Source organism: Gymnoscopelus braueri, assembly GCF_963280865.1.
Source record: "Gymnoscopelus braueri genome assembly, chromosome: 9".
NCBI lineage: Eukaryota > Metazoa > Chordata > Actinopteri > Myctophiformes > Myctophidae > Gymnoscopelus > Gymnoscopelus braueri.
This window is the reverse complement of record NC_137610.1, coordinates 35,768,852-35,787,698: the sequence shown is the minus strand read 5'-3', so window position 1 is coordinate 35,787,698 and position 18,847 is coordinate 35,768,852. Positions and strand designations below refer to the sequence as shown.

The following is an 18,847-nucleotide window of genomic DNA, read 5'->3' as shown; positions in this document are numbered from 1 at the left end:
CATGTGACTAGTTAATCAGTTCTTCCAGGACTCAAGAGTATTGTGGTGTTATGTTAATCTGTTCAGAAGTTATGTGCATTTAATTCTGAGACAGGCCACGGTTCCTTGGCCCAGGACCAACCTTTCCTAGTTTTGTGCAAATCCCTTCATAACTGCTTGAGATATCCTGCTACCAGACAGACAAATAGATTTGCTTTGCTTTGCATCCCTACCTTCTTGTCATCGGGGCTCATGTGTGCCATGAGCGTAGTTATGTTGTCAGTGCTCCACACCCAGGAGTGACTGGTGAAATACTCCAGAACCAGCAAGGCCTTATGGAGGCTGTTGATTGTCTTCATCATCCTAAGACCAGGAGGGAAGGGTGAGAGGGGGCGAGGAGACAACAGACCAAGGGGAGGTGGTGTAGGGAGAATAGTGTCAAGTCAAATGAATGGTAGAAGAGTGTACATTATAGAGCAGGTGGGGGGAAGACGTGGAATAGAGAGGAGAGGAAGAGAAAAGAGAGGTATGAGGGGTAAATGCATGAGGTGAGGGAAGTGACAACAAGGTGGGGTGAAACCGAGAGGTCAGATGGAGAGCAAAAGAAGGGTGAGGTATGAGAAGATTAAGTGAAGGAGGGAGAGTTCAGTGAAGGAGGGAGAGTTCAGAGAAGGGCGGGGTTGATGAAAGATGTTAAGGACAATGTTATGAAGTGGAGGCAGGGAGAATAGAGCCGGAATTTAAAGCATTATGCAGGAAAGCTTCACAGGACAACAACCATATGCATGCACCTTTGAACCAGGAACTTCCCTTGATTTCATGTCTCAAAGTTAAATCTAATTTCGACAATATTAACCAATATTCACGAGTACACAAATGAGGACACCCATGGCTGCTTCAAGAACATTCCCAGCATCTTGTAGGTCACATCTCATCAAATCCTACTCTTTACACTTGCACAGACTACATTTTCGTAAGCAAATTTATCTGTAAATACGTGCAGATGTTAAATAGGAATATGGCCTCAGTCCTGTCCATTATCGTTCAGGACATTGATAGCAATCGGCTGAGAGCTAACTGGATTCAGTCGGTGTGCAGGCCAGGAGAACAGATAATGCACTGCTGAATGGATGTGGCCAATATTGTACAAGGAAACACACTTTGATTCATTACATTAACCTCAATACAACAGAGGTAATTTTTGATCGGTAAAATGTTGAACAAGAAATGACAGCTGCTTCACAGCAAAGTTGCCCCAAGTACAGAAATATGAACGTTTTTGTCTTCATAAACTGATCTCTGAGCTGAGCACATGCTAATCCAGTTATTTATCTTCAATAAATTCTGTGAAATTCAATCAAAATGGGATAAATATTTTCTACTCAACCAAACTGTGCCGATTTGTTAGGAGTTGATTTGATGTAACACTAATGACACAAGATGCATTGTTGTACACTACATATCTCAAGAGGGTCTCTGAGGACATTCAACACATTAATAATTTCTGTATTAAAATCAGCACTTAAAAAGCTGCATCTATTTAATCAACAACAACAACAGCGTTTTCAATAGAGCCCAGAGAGCATGATGGCAGCAATCTCAATTTGTTGTCTTTAAAGCCATTTACATTACAAAGGCTGAATTGTGATGACTCAGATTCCCTCTATTAGAGCCAGTATTTCAGAAGAGGTGACAAACATGCATGGTTGATCAGCACGGAGAAAGAGAGTGAGAGGTAATTAGTGTGGTTGCCCTAACAGGGCAACCAGACTATAGTAATCCTCGCACTTTATTATTATTAGTGTGGTTGCCCGAATGGGCAACCAGACTATTGTTATAGATACAATTTCACAAAAATCGGTACACATGATCTCTGGACCCATGCGATAATCTGGACCGAAACAGAATTTTGATAGTCCATACCGTTCGTCCGTAAATGGCTTCCAAAGTTAGCGGAAGGGGCCCGTTTTACAAAAAAGGCCACAAATCACGAACGAAACGTCCAGTCAATCCCAAATTTGAATCAGATGTCAAGGGTGGTTTACTCAACAAATCCCCAAAAGCATTTCACGCCACAAATGCTCAAAATGTAACCGTTTGATGCAAAAACCTTATGTTGGGGGGATCAATCCTCTCAAAATGAAACGCAAGTGATCTCAGGAGTTACGTGACAATGTAATTGGCACAGCCTCCGACGGTATTCCTCCCAGCGTATTCCTCGAGTCCCGGCGGCAGCGACCCGCGACTAGCGTCGGTGCAACCACACTCTGCAATTGCCCTGAATTGCGACGCGTCTAGTTGTTACTTACAGTACAGTATCTGGCAAACAGGATCAAATGACACCCCTAGAATGCGAGAGTTAGCTACTGAACCAAATTCATTTCAGACAGCCAAGTGCTGTGTGAAAATCACACAAAACTATTTACCAATTAATTATATGCCATGGGCTGTGTTCAGAGAGACATTCAATTTAGTTAGGAGAAAGTTGAGATGCAGTGATTTGCAGTTATTGGATAGTCTTCACTTTTTAAATGTCTTCTTCACTGTCTCCTACTGAACACATCCTTTGGAAGTGGCCAAACAATACAAGTCCCATGGAACCGGAGTATTTTCAATGATGGGATGAGGTTGACAAAAAAAAATTAAGTACAACGATTCAATCATTGTATTGCAAGTCAGAATGATTCAACTCAAACAAACAAATGTTCAAGGAAAAACAAACAAACGTTCAAGACATGGCGTTAAAAAGCAAGTAGGACTGTCCACTTGGGATAAAATTTAAAAAAATCCATCTCAGCATGCAAAACGAGTCAACTTGCATGAAAAGACGAATGCAGTAACACAATAAAAAAGAAAAGAAAAAGGATGGACATTCCCAAAATAAAATCGAATCATACGGATCTCGGGATCCACGTGGGAACGGCGTGGCTCCAATGTGAATCTCGGACTTCATGTGGTCAGCCTGTGACATCAGTCATTTATATTTTATATGATGTACTGTAACTATGGACTCCAAATTTGGGCAATGTTTGAGCATGATCAGAGCCCTAATTGACATCCATTATTGTCTCCGCCGTAGGTGGAGAGTATGTTTTCGCTTAGCATGGCCCCTAGCCAAGCTAACATTGGTCAAGCTCCACGTGACACGTGTCAATATGTTGACACCAATGCCTTTGATTGGCTAGAGGGACGTATGACGAAATAAAACCCTATAAATAGGTGTGTCACTTCAAAAAGCCATTTATGTTTTTTTTTGAAGTGAGGTAAGACAGGATCAATCAGTCTTGATTGGAACAGTACCTTCTAGTACAAATCACCCGTCCGTCCGTGCGTGTGTGTGTTCCTCTGAGAACACCTAACATTGGTCAGTTTTACGTGACATCACAATATGTGATATAAATATATAAATAACTTAGATAGGAGAGGCTGAGATCACACAATGAAACTAACTCCCATTATGCAAACTAAAGAAGCAGCAAATGAGCATCTGAAACCTGATGAAGACGCAAAGGCGCAGAAGGCCAAAGCTAAGAAACAGAGAGAAAGAATGAAATTAAACAGAGCTAAGAAACAGAGAGAAAGAATGAAATTAATCAGAGACAAAGAATCCCTAAATTTTTGTAATACAGTAATACATTTATGACAATTAATATTATTGTCTGTTCACCTGCCAGAGGTTGTATCTCATTACTTATTGTATCTCATTACTTATTGTTATGATAATATAATTGCTATGATATAGTAACATGTTCTATTTTACGTAAAAATTAGAACATTCCTAGAGAACTATGGTTAAAGATAGGGTAAGTGATTTCATTTGATTAAAATAGCACGGGTCTGCTGGCGGAGACTTGTGCTCCTCGGAGCACAGGTCTCCGCCAGGTCAGGTAGGTTATTGTGGGGCAGCAATGTTCGGAATTAGCCAATCTAATCAGGATGGAATATGAAAAATTGGACGGAACCATCTTGATCACTTGTTTTGGATTTTTCATTACAGTTTAGTTTTAGTTAGTTTTGCCTTTTTTTTTTCCTAATTCAGTTAGTTTTAGTTAGTTTTGACCGAAAAAAATCAAATTCAGTTAGTTTTAGTTAGTTTTCAGAGCGGGTTTGATAGTTTTTATTTAGTTTCTATTTTTGTGTCAACGCTTAGTTTTAGTTTAGTTTTTATTAGTTTTAGTGTTAATTTTAGTTTTTTTTCATACTTTGTCAGGTGCAGGATTCAAAAGGTCAAAGTAAGTATTGTGTGATAAAAACTAAAACAAAAGATACCATTTAAAATATATATATTATTCAGTTACTGTTGGACAATCAACCATCCACACAACTATAAGTCCACAAGATAGCAGCCTTAAGTGCAAAATGTACTGTGCCTGGTATAAATCAAAATAGCCATACAAGATATGAACATAAACCCTTTCATGAGACACACAGGGACCAGGAGTCTCAGGTTTCTGGGTGCTCAGAGAGGCTGCCTTGTCAAGGTACTCGCTATCAGTGGTGGAAAAGTACTCACATTGTTACTTAAGTAAAAGTATCTGTTACAAGTAAAAGTCCGGAATTCAAAATGTACTTGAGTAAAAGCACAAAAGTATTGGTATCAAAATTACAAACAAAGGTAAAAGTACTCATAATGCAGAATGTCCCATTTCACAAGTTTTCAAAATGTAGGCTATAAAAGGTATACAAATCTTTTGAAAAAAGCAGATCTACAAGCTCACCAAAGCATTGTGAGCTTGTAGATCGGCTATTTTCAAATGGCCGAAATGAAGTGGGTATAATGTATGTTTTGTAATAATAATCAAAATACCTACAAAGTAACTAAAGTTTTAAAATAATTGTAGTGGAGTAAAAGTACCATATTTACCACTGAGAGATGTAGCGGAGTAGAAGTAAAAATACAGAAAATTGGAAATACTCCAGTAAAGTAAAAGTACCTCAAAATTGTACTTAAGTGGGCTACAGTAGGCTACTTGAGTAAATGTACTTAGTTACTTTACACCGTGGTCCGTGCGGTTTTTCCCCTTGATAATTGCTCCACATTGTATCACCCGTTTGCACTACAAGGCAATTGTTATTGTCTTTCTAGCTGTTGTATTCAAATAAATCCCATATAGGACCATATTTCTCCCAACTTGTTTCTCCGTCGCCATTATAAAGTAACGTGCACTGGCATGCCGTGCAGTCAGTCAGTCAGTCAGTGCTGCTCACGTGCGACGATGCACATCGAAAACAACCAGAGTAACTCGCCCCAAAACACGCTCACCCCCATTTTTTTTGCGTACCAGTGATTCTAATACTGCCTGATTTGCCCTGGGGCGACGGTGTTTTGGAGCGGACCAACGGTGACTGCAACTGACGTAGAACTGAGCAGGGGAAATGAATCGAATTAATTTAAATCTAAAAGGCTTATAAATATTGAGAAAAACGAAAACTAAGGGTATTTTGACTATAATTTCAGTTAGTTTTAGTTAGTTTTGTAAACACACAATACAGTTTCAGTTAGTTATCGTTTTTCTTTTTTCTTTTAGTTTTTATTTAGTTTAGTTAACTGAAATGTTTTTTCACCTTTAGTTTTCGTTATTTCGTTAGTTTTAGTTAACTATAATAACCTTGATGTGTACCGATTTGCATGATGTTTGAATTTGTAGGAGTAATATAAAAAAGAAAAGTGTTGCAAAATTGGCCTCCTGGTGGCGCTATAATAGGGTAATGTTAAAAGGGTGGCATTTGTTCTTCAATGTAGTGCGAATGTGCGTGCAAAGTGTCACCACAATCGGACGCTGCATTCATGATTTGTGGCATTTTGTTCAAAACGGGCCACTCCTGCAAACTTTAGATGTCAATGTTAGCCAATCAGGATGGAATATGAAAATGCATTGTGTGATCTCAGAGGCTGAGATCACACAATGCAACTAACTCCCATTATGCAAACTAAAGAAGCAGCAAATGAGCATCTGAAACCTGATGAAGACGCAAAGGCGCAGAAGGCCAAAGCTAAGAAACAGAGAGAAAGAATGAAATTAAACAGAGCTAAGAAACAGAGAGAAAGAATGAAATTAATCAGAGACAAAGAATCCCTAAATTTTTGTAATACAGTAATACATTTATGACAATTAATATTATTGTCTGTTCACCTGCCAGAGGTTGTATCTCATTACTTATTGTATCTCATTACTTATTGTTATGATAATATAATTGCTATGATATAGTAACATGTTCTATTTTACGTAAAAATTAGAACATTCCTAGAGAACTATGGTTAAAGATAGGGTAAGTGATTTCATTTGATTAAAATAGCACGGGTCTGCTGGCGGAGACTTGTGCTCCGAGGAGCACATTTTCTAGTTATTATTCAAATTGAAGTCAAAATAGTGGAGGTACTTCTGGGCCTAATGGCAGTGTGAACAAAAATCGAAAAATCTGGCGCTTGTCGGTTCAGCGCTTTTGCGAGATTTGCTACAGACACACAGACCGACTCTAGAGACAGCTAGACTCCAGCAGAGCCACGCTGTAAAAATTAAAACAAACGCTCAAATCGGTGTTGGACAGAAACGCCTGCTGTATGACACAGTGGCCGTCTATCGGCCAAGTCCAGCCGATGTCATGAAGTTGAGCAAGACCACTGCAAACATCTGTGGTTCTTCTGCCCCTCAGAATGGTTTGAGGGAACAGGTGATATAGATGGGGGGCTGATAGACAGGGGAGGGTGTGGGCAGTCACAACCTTACCGGGGCTTGCGACCCATCAGCCTGAGATAGCCGTCATAGAGCAGGGCAGGCAGCGTGTGGCTGACCACCGTCCAGTACTGATTGGTAAAGGGGTTGGATCGCAGAGTGATATTGGGCCTTCTGAAAGCCTGCTCTAACGGGTTGGTCTTGAAGCTCATGTTTATATGGCACTCTGTAGGAGAGAAATACACAGCACAGGAGGACATCACAGCACACATTATACATAGAACAGCAATCGAGACAGGGCAGGAGGCTCTGCTGGGTTCCCAAAAGCATCTCAACACTAAGTCCATCTTAGTGAACTATATCCTGTAAGAACCAAGATGGTCCTAGCACTGATCGTTTTGGAAACCCAGCCCTACATACTGATATTTCAAGTGGAGAGACTTAAGAGGGCAGAACCCAATCCATGATCTCCGGTGGAAAATCAATTGGGCTATACATCCTTAAGCCCCCACACCACCTGAACACAAAACATCACAGCTAGGATGTTAAGGCTTCTATGCTGAGACAAAGTGCAGTAGAAGTGAAGCAGTAGCGGCTGACGTTAGAAGAGGAGAAGCGTCGCACACCCGGGTCGGCGTTGACGATATTACCTGGGCTGTCGTCCCGTCAGCCTGAGGTACAGATCATAGAGGAAGGCCGGAGCCTTGTGGCTCACAGTAATCCAGTACTGATTGATTAAGCGATTGGTCGTGAGATTTACATTGGGCCGGCGGAAGGCCTGCTCGAGGGGGTTCCTCTTGAAAGTGGATATTACATGGTACTCTAAGAGACAAAAGGGTGGATTCAAGCAGTAGTCAATATGAGTCTTCAGAGTTTAATTAATTTGACCCTTCTCTGAAAAGACAAGTTTGATCCAGATCATAGTGAAACAAATCTTAATCAAATGTCATTTAAACTTGTTGGAAAATACAAATCTGATACTCATGCACAACCTATAATAATCTTTATGGAGCGCTTATCCTGAGGATGTCCACAACTAATACATTATGAAGCGATTATCCTGAGGATGTCCACAACTAATACATATCAATACAAATATTGATAGGCTCTGGAAATGATACTCCAAAGCCTGGGACAGCAGTTTTGATACCATCAGCATGTTAGAAAGTATAGAAATAACTTGATATTTGATGGGTATGCATCTTAAAAAGGAACTCTATAGAACTTAACCTGTCAATATGAAAAGCACCAATCCATCAGAGTTACAAAATAATACTGTTCACTTATATTCCATCTCTCTAAGCCTGGCCCCTCCTACAATGTAGTTTCCAGGATGACTACATCTTGTGTACAAAGCTGAAAATGAATAGCACCTAAATCATTTGAAAGTCACTCCATTAACATTCTTTCATCCTTGATATTTCCACTATTGTTTAATATAATTTAACTAGACAATTAGTACTAGCATAATCTGGTTGTACTGTAGAGGTTAAGACAATCATGCTTTGTTCACACTAGCGGTAACAAAACAATGGAAACCAGCAGCATTAAGCTACAGTACAAACTGACACCTGTCGCTGCATGCTCGACAGGCGCTAGAAGAACGTTGAGCTAATTTCAACCTTTTTCAGTGTTCCAATGACACTGTGAAGCATTAATCAATATATTGTTTTTCATATTCCCACTCCCTTCTTTCTCCCCACAATTCCTGCACCATTCTGTAAAAGGAAGAACAGCTAAATATTCTTGTTAACCAGTTCCCTGTGTTATACCCTTTTCATTCACGCAGTTTGGATTAATCAACATTTCAACAGCAGCAACGTGCCTGGCCACACTTGGTCATTTTGTAGCTTTTGTTGCCAGGGTGGCTAGTATGAACTCAGCATCAGGAAGCTTAATTGACTGTAAAAGCTTCTGAATAACATGTATTCTGTTGTTAGGGAACACCTGTATATCCTGAGACCAACCAAATGAGCAGGTGAAGAAAAAACAAACAAACAACACACTAGGGGGTAGTAACCCAGACATCAGCCTAGATGACAACCTAAGTATGTCATTAGAGACTATATTTAAACATCTGAGCATATATTGTTGGAGGCTTTTACAGTGAGTAGTCAGCTATGCCAGGATAAGATAAGACGGGACTGCATACCGACTTCACCCCAGTGAAATGGGTTGATCCCACCAGTTGTGCAGTTGTACACCATGATGTTCTTAGGTCTGTCAAAAGAAAGAACAGTAGTCAACATTATAGAACAAAGAGAGTAAAAATCCCCAACAAGGTGCTCTTTGGTACAAATGGGTGACAAAATTGATTTGCAAACAAGGGAAGAGACCAAGGCACTCTTGTGGAAAAATTAAAAAGCCTCAAATAGTTTGGCGAATAAAAAATACACCAACACGTTGCGGCAACACTGCCTTCATCAGGGTGACTAAACTCATCTAGTCTACATTTTTAATTATTTATCCCAAGATGATCAACCCCATTACGTCCATTCTTTACACTGCTCATTTTTAAGTGTCCAAATGGGATCATTTAACCACTTAAGCCCTGTTTTATACTTAGTCATATGGTGGTGTTTTGCACTGTGAAAATCTACAAGCTAGCGACCCACAGTGATATCTGCAAATTTCTCTATTTTTGAACATATTTGAAAATTCCAGGTGGAAAGAGTTAAAATACAAAAGGAGTTAAAAGGCTAAAAAGCCTTATATGCCTTAATACAGAGGTCTTCAACAGGGGGTCCGCGACCCCTAGGGGGTCCGCGGAGGTACTGCAGGGGGTCCGCGAAATTGTTGTTTGATTAAACACTTTTTTTTTTTATGTCAATTTTTCATTAAACATAACATGACATATTTAAATTTTACATTTACAACCAGCACATCTACATAAACGTTAAGGCCGAAAGATTTCAAATATAAAGTGCTGCCCACGACCCCCCCCCCCCACGGCCACGGATGTTACAAGTTAAAGCGCACGGTCTAAGTAACCGTATCCTCCGTATTGTTCAATAAAAAGCTTTTCAATCCGATCGCTGGCCATTTAAACCGAAATCGGTTGGGAGGTGTATTGCACCATGATATATTATTACAAAAAATGTAAAAAATAGAAAATGGCCGGTGATCGGATTAAAAAGCTTTTTATTGAACAATAGGCTACGGAAGAAAACTTGCGCTTTAACTTGTAACATCCGTGGCCGGGGGGTCAGCACTTTAAATTTTAAATCTGAACGTTTATGTAGATGTACTGGTTGTATGTAAAATCTTTAAAAAAAAAGGAACAAGTAGCGTCATGACGCTTGTGACAGACGAGAGTCATGTGAACCATGGCTACTACTGGGACAACCTGTATAGGAGCAGGCAACCATTGTTTCATATAAAACACAATTGTATACATAAATATATGATATATGTGGTGGACCCCCTACCCTACGAGGTAGGGGGTCCCTGCTCCATCACCCCATCAGTTTGGGGGTCCCTGGCCTGAAAAGGTTGAAGACCCCTGCCTTAATACATTATAATTGCCCTCTATAACTAAAACTAAAATAAAAAAAAAACTTAAATATTGTATTTATTTAAAAAAAAAAATGTATTATTTTACTTAAGGGCAATTATAATAGTATTAAGGCATATAAGGCATATTAGCCAGGGATTCCTTTTAATGCCTGCACTATGCTTCTACTGTGCTTTATACTTTGCAAAAAAATTCCCACTTTGGAGACACACAGCAAAAGGAAAATATTTATTAGTGCCCTGAAACAATTACATGATGTACTGTATGCATAGTCATCAAGGTAAGAACATCTGATCTGTGTTTATAGGGGCACGGTGCATCCCACCAACCTGTTGTCTCTTTGTGATCCAGAGTACCAAGCCGCAGCTATCGTGTTGTTTATGACCACATCCACAGGAACCAGGTCGGCCACAGCATCGTTCGATGCCTTCATCGTACGCAGGATCCCCTTACCGGCCTATGGAGGGGGTGTGGAGAATTACTGTCAACATAAACGCCCTGTTGAAGTGTCTGTCATAAATTATTAATTGAGTTACAACAAGGTTAAGTGGGGACACGCCTCTGGTATGCCCACAAGAGTAAAAGTATTTATTTAGGCCGGCTGCCAAAAAACAGTCTACATGACTATAATTCAGGTACCATACAAAAAATGTTTAAGAATTTTGCTTTATAAATTGGTAAAAAAAAAAAAGTTGTGAACACTTACTGCAATGAATATCCCACTAGGTCCGTTGTAGTTATCAATCCAGCCCTAAAAAGAGGAGTATAAGATCAAATAAATACTATCAGTTAAACAAATATATTTTAAATACTCCATTTCACCTACATACCCTAGAAACTCAATTTATATCAACTCTCCCCTAATTTATCTTTCATCATCATGCATTTTGTAGTTGACTTTCAAATTACAAATTATATGTAGGATACTTTTTCCACCTTAAATCCCAAATAAAATGATTGAATAAGATTAAAGGCTAAACCACTGACAGGGAAGGGTTCTTTCCAGCTGGCTCCCACGATGGATGGTCTGACAATGGCTACATTGAGGTTCCCTGCCTCCTGCTGCACCAAATACTCTGCAATGGCCTTTGTGAAGGTGTAGGTGTTGGGACGGTCTCCAATCAGCTTGGGAGTGAGCGCTGCCACCATCTTGTCATCCAGCCACCTGGAGAAACCACACAACAATTGCTTAACCCATTCAATCCGTGTACGCATCTACAAATGTCTTCTAAATGTAAAGAAAGGCACGTATGGAATGAGAGTTATACCATGGCATAACTTCATTTCTTCTGTAACATTAGTAGCAAATTCTTATCCACATTAGTCTTCGCCTAAACATTACTCTGGAAATCAATATATCTGGTTTGAAGTGTCTAATCTTGGAAGGAGAACGTGCATTATCATACAACAGGCAATTTTTATGCCATACAGAAACAAAAGGGATCACTTTCATCTGTGGCTTACAGAACAGAATGACCAGCCTTCAGAGTTTGAATGCAATAGGTAAGCTTTTTGTACACACAACTTAAAGGCACAGTCAGCCACGCTAAATGGAATTTCCATATTGTAGCTGAAGGGCTAGTTAATGTATAGGCTTAGCTTAGCAATGTCAATGTCTATTTATTTGAAGGCCACAGGTATTTGACCTACCCAACAATGAAGAACTCTTACGTAGTTAGTGCTTCATTCAATCACTAACCAAGTCATGAATAAATAGGACTTTCTTATCTATACCGTGGTCGTCCGATTGCATTTTACTCAGTCCCTCAGTATAACTATTTATTACCAAGCAAGTAAATCTGCAACATGCAAGTAACTTTCCAACAACACAAAGGTATGTCTGCTATTTCCCAGAACAATGTTCCACACTTCCCTTCCACAGCAACGCCATCAGGTTGAGAGGCCCCTCCAGCAATCGCCTCAAAAGATAGAATACGTTCATTCTATCTGTACTGCACAATGATCCTTTAAAGGCTAACTTTCTACCACTATTGAACTAAATCACTGCCTAAATGCTGCTGCTGCTGCTCTAATGCTTTAATCCAGCTCTATGGTCAACGTCGGCTCTTTTCCAATTTAAGTTCTGCTAAGCAGCCATTTACCATACTGCAACAGCTCAGATGGAAGGACTAGTGTATTGACTGACGTTAATCTAGATAATCCTTAAGGATTTACATTTAACAGTAGTGCTGCTAGCAATCGATAGGAATAGAATATGTAAACTGACGTGTTAATTAAAGCAAACGTCCAACTTATTAAAGTGCAAATGCACAGATAATTAATAGTCACGTCACACTCAAGCCCAACAGATGGTGATATCTGGAAAACCTATTTTGTTTTCTTTACCATCATCAAATGGCATGAAAGGATGGTCTGGCAAGACTGGCAACCATTTGAGTGAGAAACTTGTTGTGTTGTATAATTTCAATAGTCTGTATGGTCTCCATTTCAAAATTATTAATTTTGGATCACCTGAAATGCAATCATCAATATTTTCAAATATACATTGAATTTTGAGATGGAAAACTGCTGACAATAAAGGCAAGTCCACACCAATGATTCGCGACGCAACTCCTTGCAACCATTATCCCAAATGGCAGTCGCAAGGAGTTGCATTGGTGTGGACTGGCCTTAAAAATGACCAGTAGTTTCAATTAACACAAACTATCCAACCAATTTGTCCCTGAATTAAATTATTATCAGTCGACCACACTTAAAATTCAGAATCATTTTTAAGCATTTATCTGTGCAAAACACCACATCGTAGGGGTGCAACAGTTAATCAAACACATTTATTGAATCAATAATTGATTTTAATAAAATCCATTTTAAAAAATAGCCGATCTTTCTTTAATAATATATATATTCCACTGTGTATACTTTATTTATTTTAGTTTTCGTTTTTCATTGCAATTGTGTCTTGTTTGTATTGTCCTTTGTTTGAATGGTACAATGAGATACCAGGGTTGTGGCTCTTTCGGAGTGGGAACTTTGGGGGGGTGGGAGGGGTAACATACATTCACTGTTTTTGTATGCCCTTTGTTATAGACCTGTATGTGAAAATATAAAATAAAAAAACCTTGAACAAAAAATAATAATAGCCGATCTACATGCTCACGTGTCGCATGCGTTGTGTGCTTGACACTGTTGTACGCCCATGTGTAAAATAAGTCTTAAGTAGTTCATCAGACTAATCAATTTAATTCATTATTTAAAAAGTACACCCCAAACTGCACTCATAAACTTTTTTATTAAAGTTATATAGAATAATCGCTAAGAAGATAATCGATAGTTTCATCCAAACCACATCCCTGTGTCCCCACATTTGTCTTAATTGGACATGGAACTTTAAGCCAACAAAGTCGAGCTTGGATCAATCAGATCAACTGTACCAACTGCATTCTCAACACATTAAAAGCAACAGCCAACTTACTCCAAGGTATCGATGAGTTTCCGGTAGTCTACAGGAGGAGGGTAGATGACTTCCTCAATGAGCTCACGGTCACAGTGGGCATACGCTGTGGAAACATGGAGGAAGATCTCCAGGTTCTTCACCCTGTGGGCCAGTGCCACCATCTTCTGGGTGGCTAGGACGTTCAACTGCATTGCATCTCTGAAGGGGAATGGAGAGATTTAACGCTTGATGGTTGCTTGTGCTGGGTTTTTTTGTTCACCATTTGAAACCATGTAGAATGACTGCTATCCAACAGCCACAAATTGCGTTTGTATCAATTGAAAATAAAAGTGTAAACAGAACTAATGACTTAAAAGTGTAAACAGAACTGTATGACACATCTGCCATTATGATATACTTTCAGAATGAAGCTGGTAGGTATTTGTTTTTTATTGTGATTTATGTACAAACAATTCATTGCTGTGACGATGGCGTGCTGACCTAAAGCTTGGTCTTTAACCCATCCATTTAGAACTGAGGCCGAATCTAATAACGCCTTCTAAATCCTGACCACATTTTTCAGAAAAACGACAAAGATTTATTCAAAGAATACAACAAATGTATGTTGCTATATACTGTACATAGCAACAAGAACCCCAAAAGGGGTTCCCGTCCTAAAAGGTATAGTTACAAAAAGGGGTTCCCGCCCAAAGTGGGTTAAGAGTAACCTACCTAAGACTAGCGACCGCGGCAGCGGAAGCTAATGGGGATCCGAATAAAGAATAAAGATGAATAAAGACCTGAGGCCGATTCTAAAAATGTCTTCTAAAAATGTCCTACAGTATGTTGCTATATCAGTGGTTCTCAAAAATGTTCATGTCAAGGACCCCCAAAATTGATATGTATTTGGCCGTGGACCCCAATCTCAAAATATTTAGTTCCAGGGACCCCCAGAAGCAAAGATTAGAGTTAAACATTTATACATTCAAATATTTGGACAAAATTCAAGATTTTTCTAAAAAAATCAGATCTACAAGCTCGTAGTGCGGCACGAAGTGACGTGCTGTGAGCTTGTATATCAGCTATTTTTTGAATGGCCAACACTAGATGGCACAGATGCTTTTTTCTTTCTTTTTTTCTTTAGAAGTAAAAGCTAACTATTTTAAAATGGCCTCTGGATAACTATTTCTTTGCTAAACATAATACAATTTTAGCAAAGAAGTACGTGATATATATTTTCTATTGTTTAAATAACTGTTAGATAACTCTATATTCATAGTAATCATTACCTTTAGTTTAGCATGTTTGTTCAGTAACAGGGGTCTCTGCAGCTCTTTAGTTAACAGAAAATATATTTCCGGGTCAGGATACCAATTTCATTCATACTAAAGAGCTGGAGAGACGAGGAGACCCTGGTTACTAAACACTCTGATAACTAAAAAAAAACAATTGGGTTTCAACCAAAATATATATATATATAACTTACAGCACCTTTAATGGGTAAGTAAAGAGGAGTTACACTTGCACAACTTCCTTTACGCATTATGCTCAGAAAAAGGAAGTGTGATCATTTCCGACATTTCAAGGAGAAACAAGAAGTGTTTTATAGCGAACTCCACTTCAGTCATAAGCCATCAACACCACCATGCCATGAACTGTCAAGTGTGGCCTACACCCTTAACACTAACAATAAAAGGTACAAAGTTCTCTGGTGAATTGACACTGGAACGTGAACACAACACTCTTGAAATGTTCGGGCAGGAATAAATGGGATAAAAATAAAATAAAATAAATTGATTTATTATCAAGTATTTTAGTGCAGCTATGTTTATTGAATAACCCCCCCCCCCCCCAGTTAGCTGCATACACAGTCACAGTCACAAGAAAGGCAGGAACAAACAAATGGAGGATATGAATGGAAATCTCACTTGAGTGGTTCACTAAAGCGGATGGTGGCAGCACAGTGGAAGATGATGTTCACGTTTTCAGCCAGAGTGTCCTGGTCCGTTTTACTCAGGCCCAGCTCTGGCAGCGTAAGGTCACTGTTCACGGCTACTATCTTCTCCGCAAAGTCTGGCTGCTCATCTCGCACTCTGTCAAACAACTAACAGAATGATATAGCAAAGAAAACACACACACACACACACACACACACACACACACACACACACACACACACACACACACACACACACACACACACACACACACACACACACACACACACACACACACACACACACACACACACACACACACACACACACACACACACACACACACACACACACACACACACACACTTTAAATATGAATGCCCAAATGGAGGTACATAAATAACTAGTCTATAGGTAGAAGTGTTCCATTCTCTCAACCTACTGTTCCATTAATTGTTTTCTCACCTGTCCTAAACTAGTTACTTAGTGTCCTCGTCTCCTCCTAACACATTCCATGCCCACAGTCCACTCAAACACACAGTTAGTCTCAGTGCTTTGCATTTGATTCCACCAGTGTGTGGAATTGGAGCTGCGCTCCAATCCAACTTTAATTATAGAGCACATTTCAAAACAACAGAGTTGACCAAAGTGCTGCAGTGCACAGTAGGCATAATGCAATACAAAAGAACACAGGCGTGGTGGAGGCTTCCACGCCTCCCATTTGACCAGCTTCTACATTAAGCTAGCCCAATATATTAGTCATCTTCGTCATTCTCGCTATCAAAACTGGCATACTACCCCTTTGTTTCTCTCCTCTCTTCATTTGCTAGTACAGTAGCACTAGTTTGGCACATCATCCATGCATGCCTGAGGGCTTACATGCTTTTAGTTCTACCTAAACTTCATTCCTACCTCCCTGTCCGCAGCCATATAGCTTCCCTTCCTTCTCTCCCTCCAAATACACCTTCCCCTAGAACTTCAGCAAGTAATACGAGCAATAACAGTGTGGGCTCTGCACAGCTTCACATATGTATACAGTCCCCCACACCTACATGTCTTTCTCCCCCATCCAAACTTCCTTCATCCACCCCTCCTCCTCCTCACCTTGCAGTTGATCACGTCAGCGATGCGAGCCTGAGGATCCTGGCCAGCCTTATGTCTGACTAGCACGTACGCAATCTTGATCTCGGGGCAGGACCTCAGTAGCTTCTCCAGCAGCACCTGGAGTGAATGGGAGGGTTGGAGGGAAGATGACCAGTGTTGGCTTTCAAATAGGGCTGCAACAGTTAATCGAACAAATCGATTTAATCGATTATATAAGACCAATATGTCTGAGTCATAGTGTCTGGGGCTTTGTCAAACCCGTCGTACCCGTCTGTCTGTGTCCCTTCGTGCCCAACTGCCTATATATGGAGATCCCCGATGTCATCAGTATATGCCCATATATTGGCATACCCATATATGGGCAATTGGGCATATTGTTTGGATTGGCAGTTCTGGACAACTGGATATCTATATGTGCCTATATAAGTGTGGACATCTTGGTCGGATAGGCGGTTCTGGACAACCGCATATCCAAACGACTCAACATTTGGAGCGACGCCCACTGCACTCTGGTTGGTTGGGGAAATGAAAGGTTGACTCACACTTCCTATGCCAGAGATTTCAACAGCTTGGTGCAGGGCTTTCCTTTTGAGCAAAACGCGAAGGAAAATAAAAGCCTGGAGATCGATGCTAGAGTCAAAGTGAAGTGGCCGTGGTCCTGCCTATATATGGGCGTATCGGTTTGTTTATGGTTATGTCCGAGTCCGAGTGATGTGGTCGGAAAATAGCAGCTGCACAAGCTCACAAAGTGTTACATAGTGACACGTAGTGAGCTTGTAGGTTAGCTATTTTCACTATTTTTGCACGGCACTATTGTGCGACCAAATATGAAATAATGATTAAATCGTTAATCAATTTGTTGAAATATAAAAGCACTTTTGATTAATCACTAAGTAATCAATAGAATAATCACTAAGAAAATAATCGACGGTTGCAGCCCTACATTCAGATCAGAACTAAACCAGTGACTGGTCAGACTTCGCCTGATACAAACCACTCTTCAACGAGTTTGGAAAGTTAGCCTGATGAGGCTGAAGTCAAGGGATCATGTGACACCTAGAATAAATGTTTAGAAAACCATTTTACATTCCCCTTGCATTCTGACAAGATTGTTGTAAAACAGCAGATGCCAGGGGTCTGTGTGCAGAGTAAAATCCTCAGTGTTAATTTCACTCTCAGTGTACAAATGAAACCACATTTTGCAATCTCACAGTTAATATGAACACTCAGGAATTTACAGTGTGTGCAACCCGATCAATGCTAGATTCATATTGTAAAGTCAAGATACTGAAAACTTTGACAGCTACTGCATTGCTTGTAAACCAAATCAGTTTTTTTTGCATTATTTCCAGACATATTTCCATCTTCTTGCCTCATAACTAATGTGTAGCCCGTATTGTGTGATAAATCATGTACTGTTGACCGTTTGCCCTACTGTACAGTACCTTGCCCATGAAGCCTGTTGCCCCTGTGATCAGCACAGCCTTTCCCGCATAGTATTCTGGGATGTTCACCATGGCGACGACAGTCCTAACTAATGGACTAAAGCCCTCTTCAACACCACACCACCTGCAGAGAAAGACAGACAAGAGTGAGGACTTAAAATGCGAGAGAATCGTCAAGCTGAAGCTTGTAACAAGGAACACTTTTTCATTTTTCATAATTAAGTGAAATCAAGCACAATGAAGAGGACATTGTTGTGTTAATGAAGTCAAGATTGCAGTTGACATTGAAGTAAGCCTTAAGCAGACTATAACATTGGAAGTGCATTTCAACAATATTTTACGCCTGATTTGAATCAGAGGTTTGGTAAGGCTAATACATTTGTTTCAAATTTAAGATTGAATGTTGGATTAATTTAAGCATCTTTGGGTACTTGAGATAATATTATTATTAATATTGCGTGTATATAAAATATAAATACACATTTTAATGACAACTACACTGTCAGGAATACAGGTATATTTAGAAATACTGTTTTTGTCTGAATGCAGTCTTATCTTATAGGTGTTGGCTAAAATTCTTATCTAGTAGCTGGCTAAAGGTGTTTGAGTTACAGCCACTTAAGCTGATAGCAGCACACATATCAGATAACTGGTACAATCTACCACTGAAATAAATGTCTCTCTCCTACTCTTAAGGTCCTTACACACCGGCGAATGTGCGAATATACGCAAAATTCGGACTCGTTCCGAATAATTAAAAGACGCTTTTTCGCGCCATGTACGCTTGCATTGACTTTATA

At 39.7% G+C, this 18,847-nt stretch overlaps 1 protein-coding gene across 2 annotated transcripts in view; it reads right to left on the bottom strand.

Annotated features, from left to right (window-relative positions):
• Nucleotides 1-18,847, bottom strand: part of far1 (fatty acyl CoA reductase 1) — a 42,836-nt gene that overhangs the window by 7,363 nt on the left and 16,626 nt on the right. For both annotated transcript variants that reach the window (XM_080437952.1, XM_080437951.1), the window contains 10 exons: nucleotides 18,048-18,171; nucleotides 16,603-16,719; nucleotides 15,490-15,665; nucleotides 13,601-13,780; nucleotides 11,155-11,332; nucleotides 10,874-10,918; nucleotides 10,497-10,624; nucleotides 8,806-8,873; nucleotides 7,304-7,475; nucleotides 213-342 (listed from right to left, as the gene is read on the bottom strand). In XM_080437952.1, the coding sequence (XP_080294078.1) occupies nucleotides 213-342; nucleotides 7,304-7,475; nucleotides 8,806-8,873; nucleotides 10,497-10,624; nucleotides 10,874-10,918; nucleotides 11,155-11,332; nucleotides 13,601-13,780; nucleotides 15,490-15,665; nucleotides 16,603-16,719; nucleotides 18,048-18,119 (1,266 nt within the window). In that variant the 5' untranslated portion in view covers nucleotides 18,120-18,171. The remainder of the gene's footprint in view (nucleotides 1-212; nucleotides 343-7,303; nucleotides 7,476-8,805; nucleotides 8,874-10,496; nucleotides 10,625-10,873; nucleotides 10,919-11,154; nucleotides 11,333-13,600; nucleotides 13,781-15,489; nucleotides 15,666-16,602; nucleotides 16,720-18,047; nucleotides 18,172-18,847) is intronic.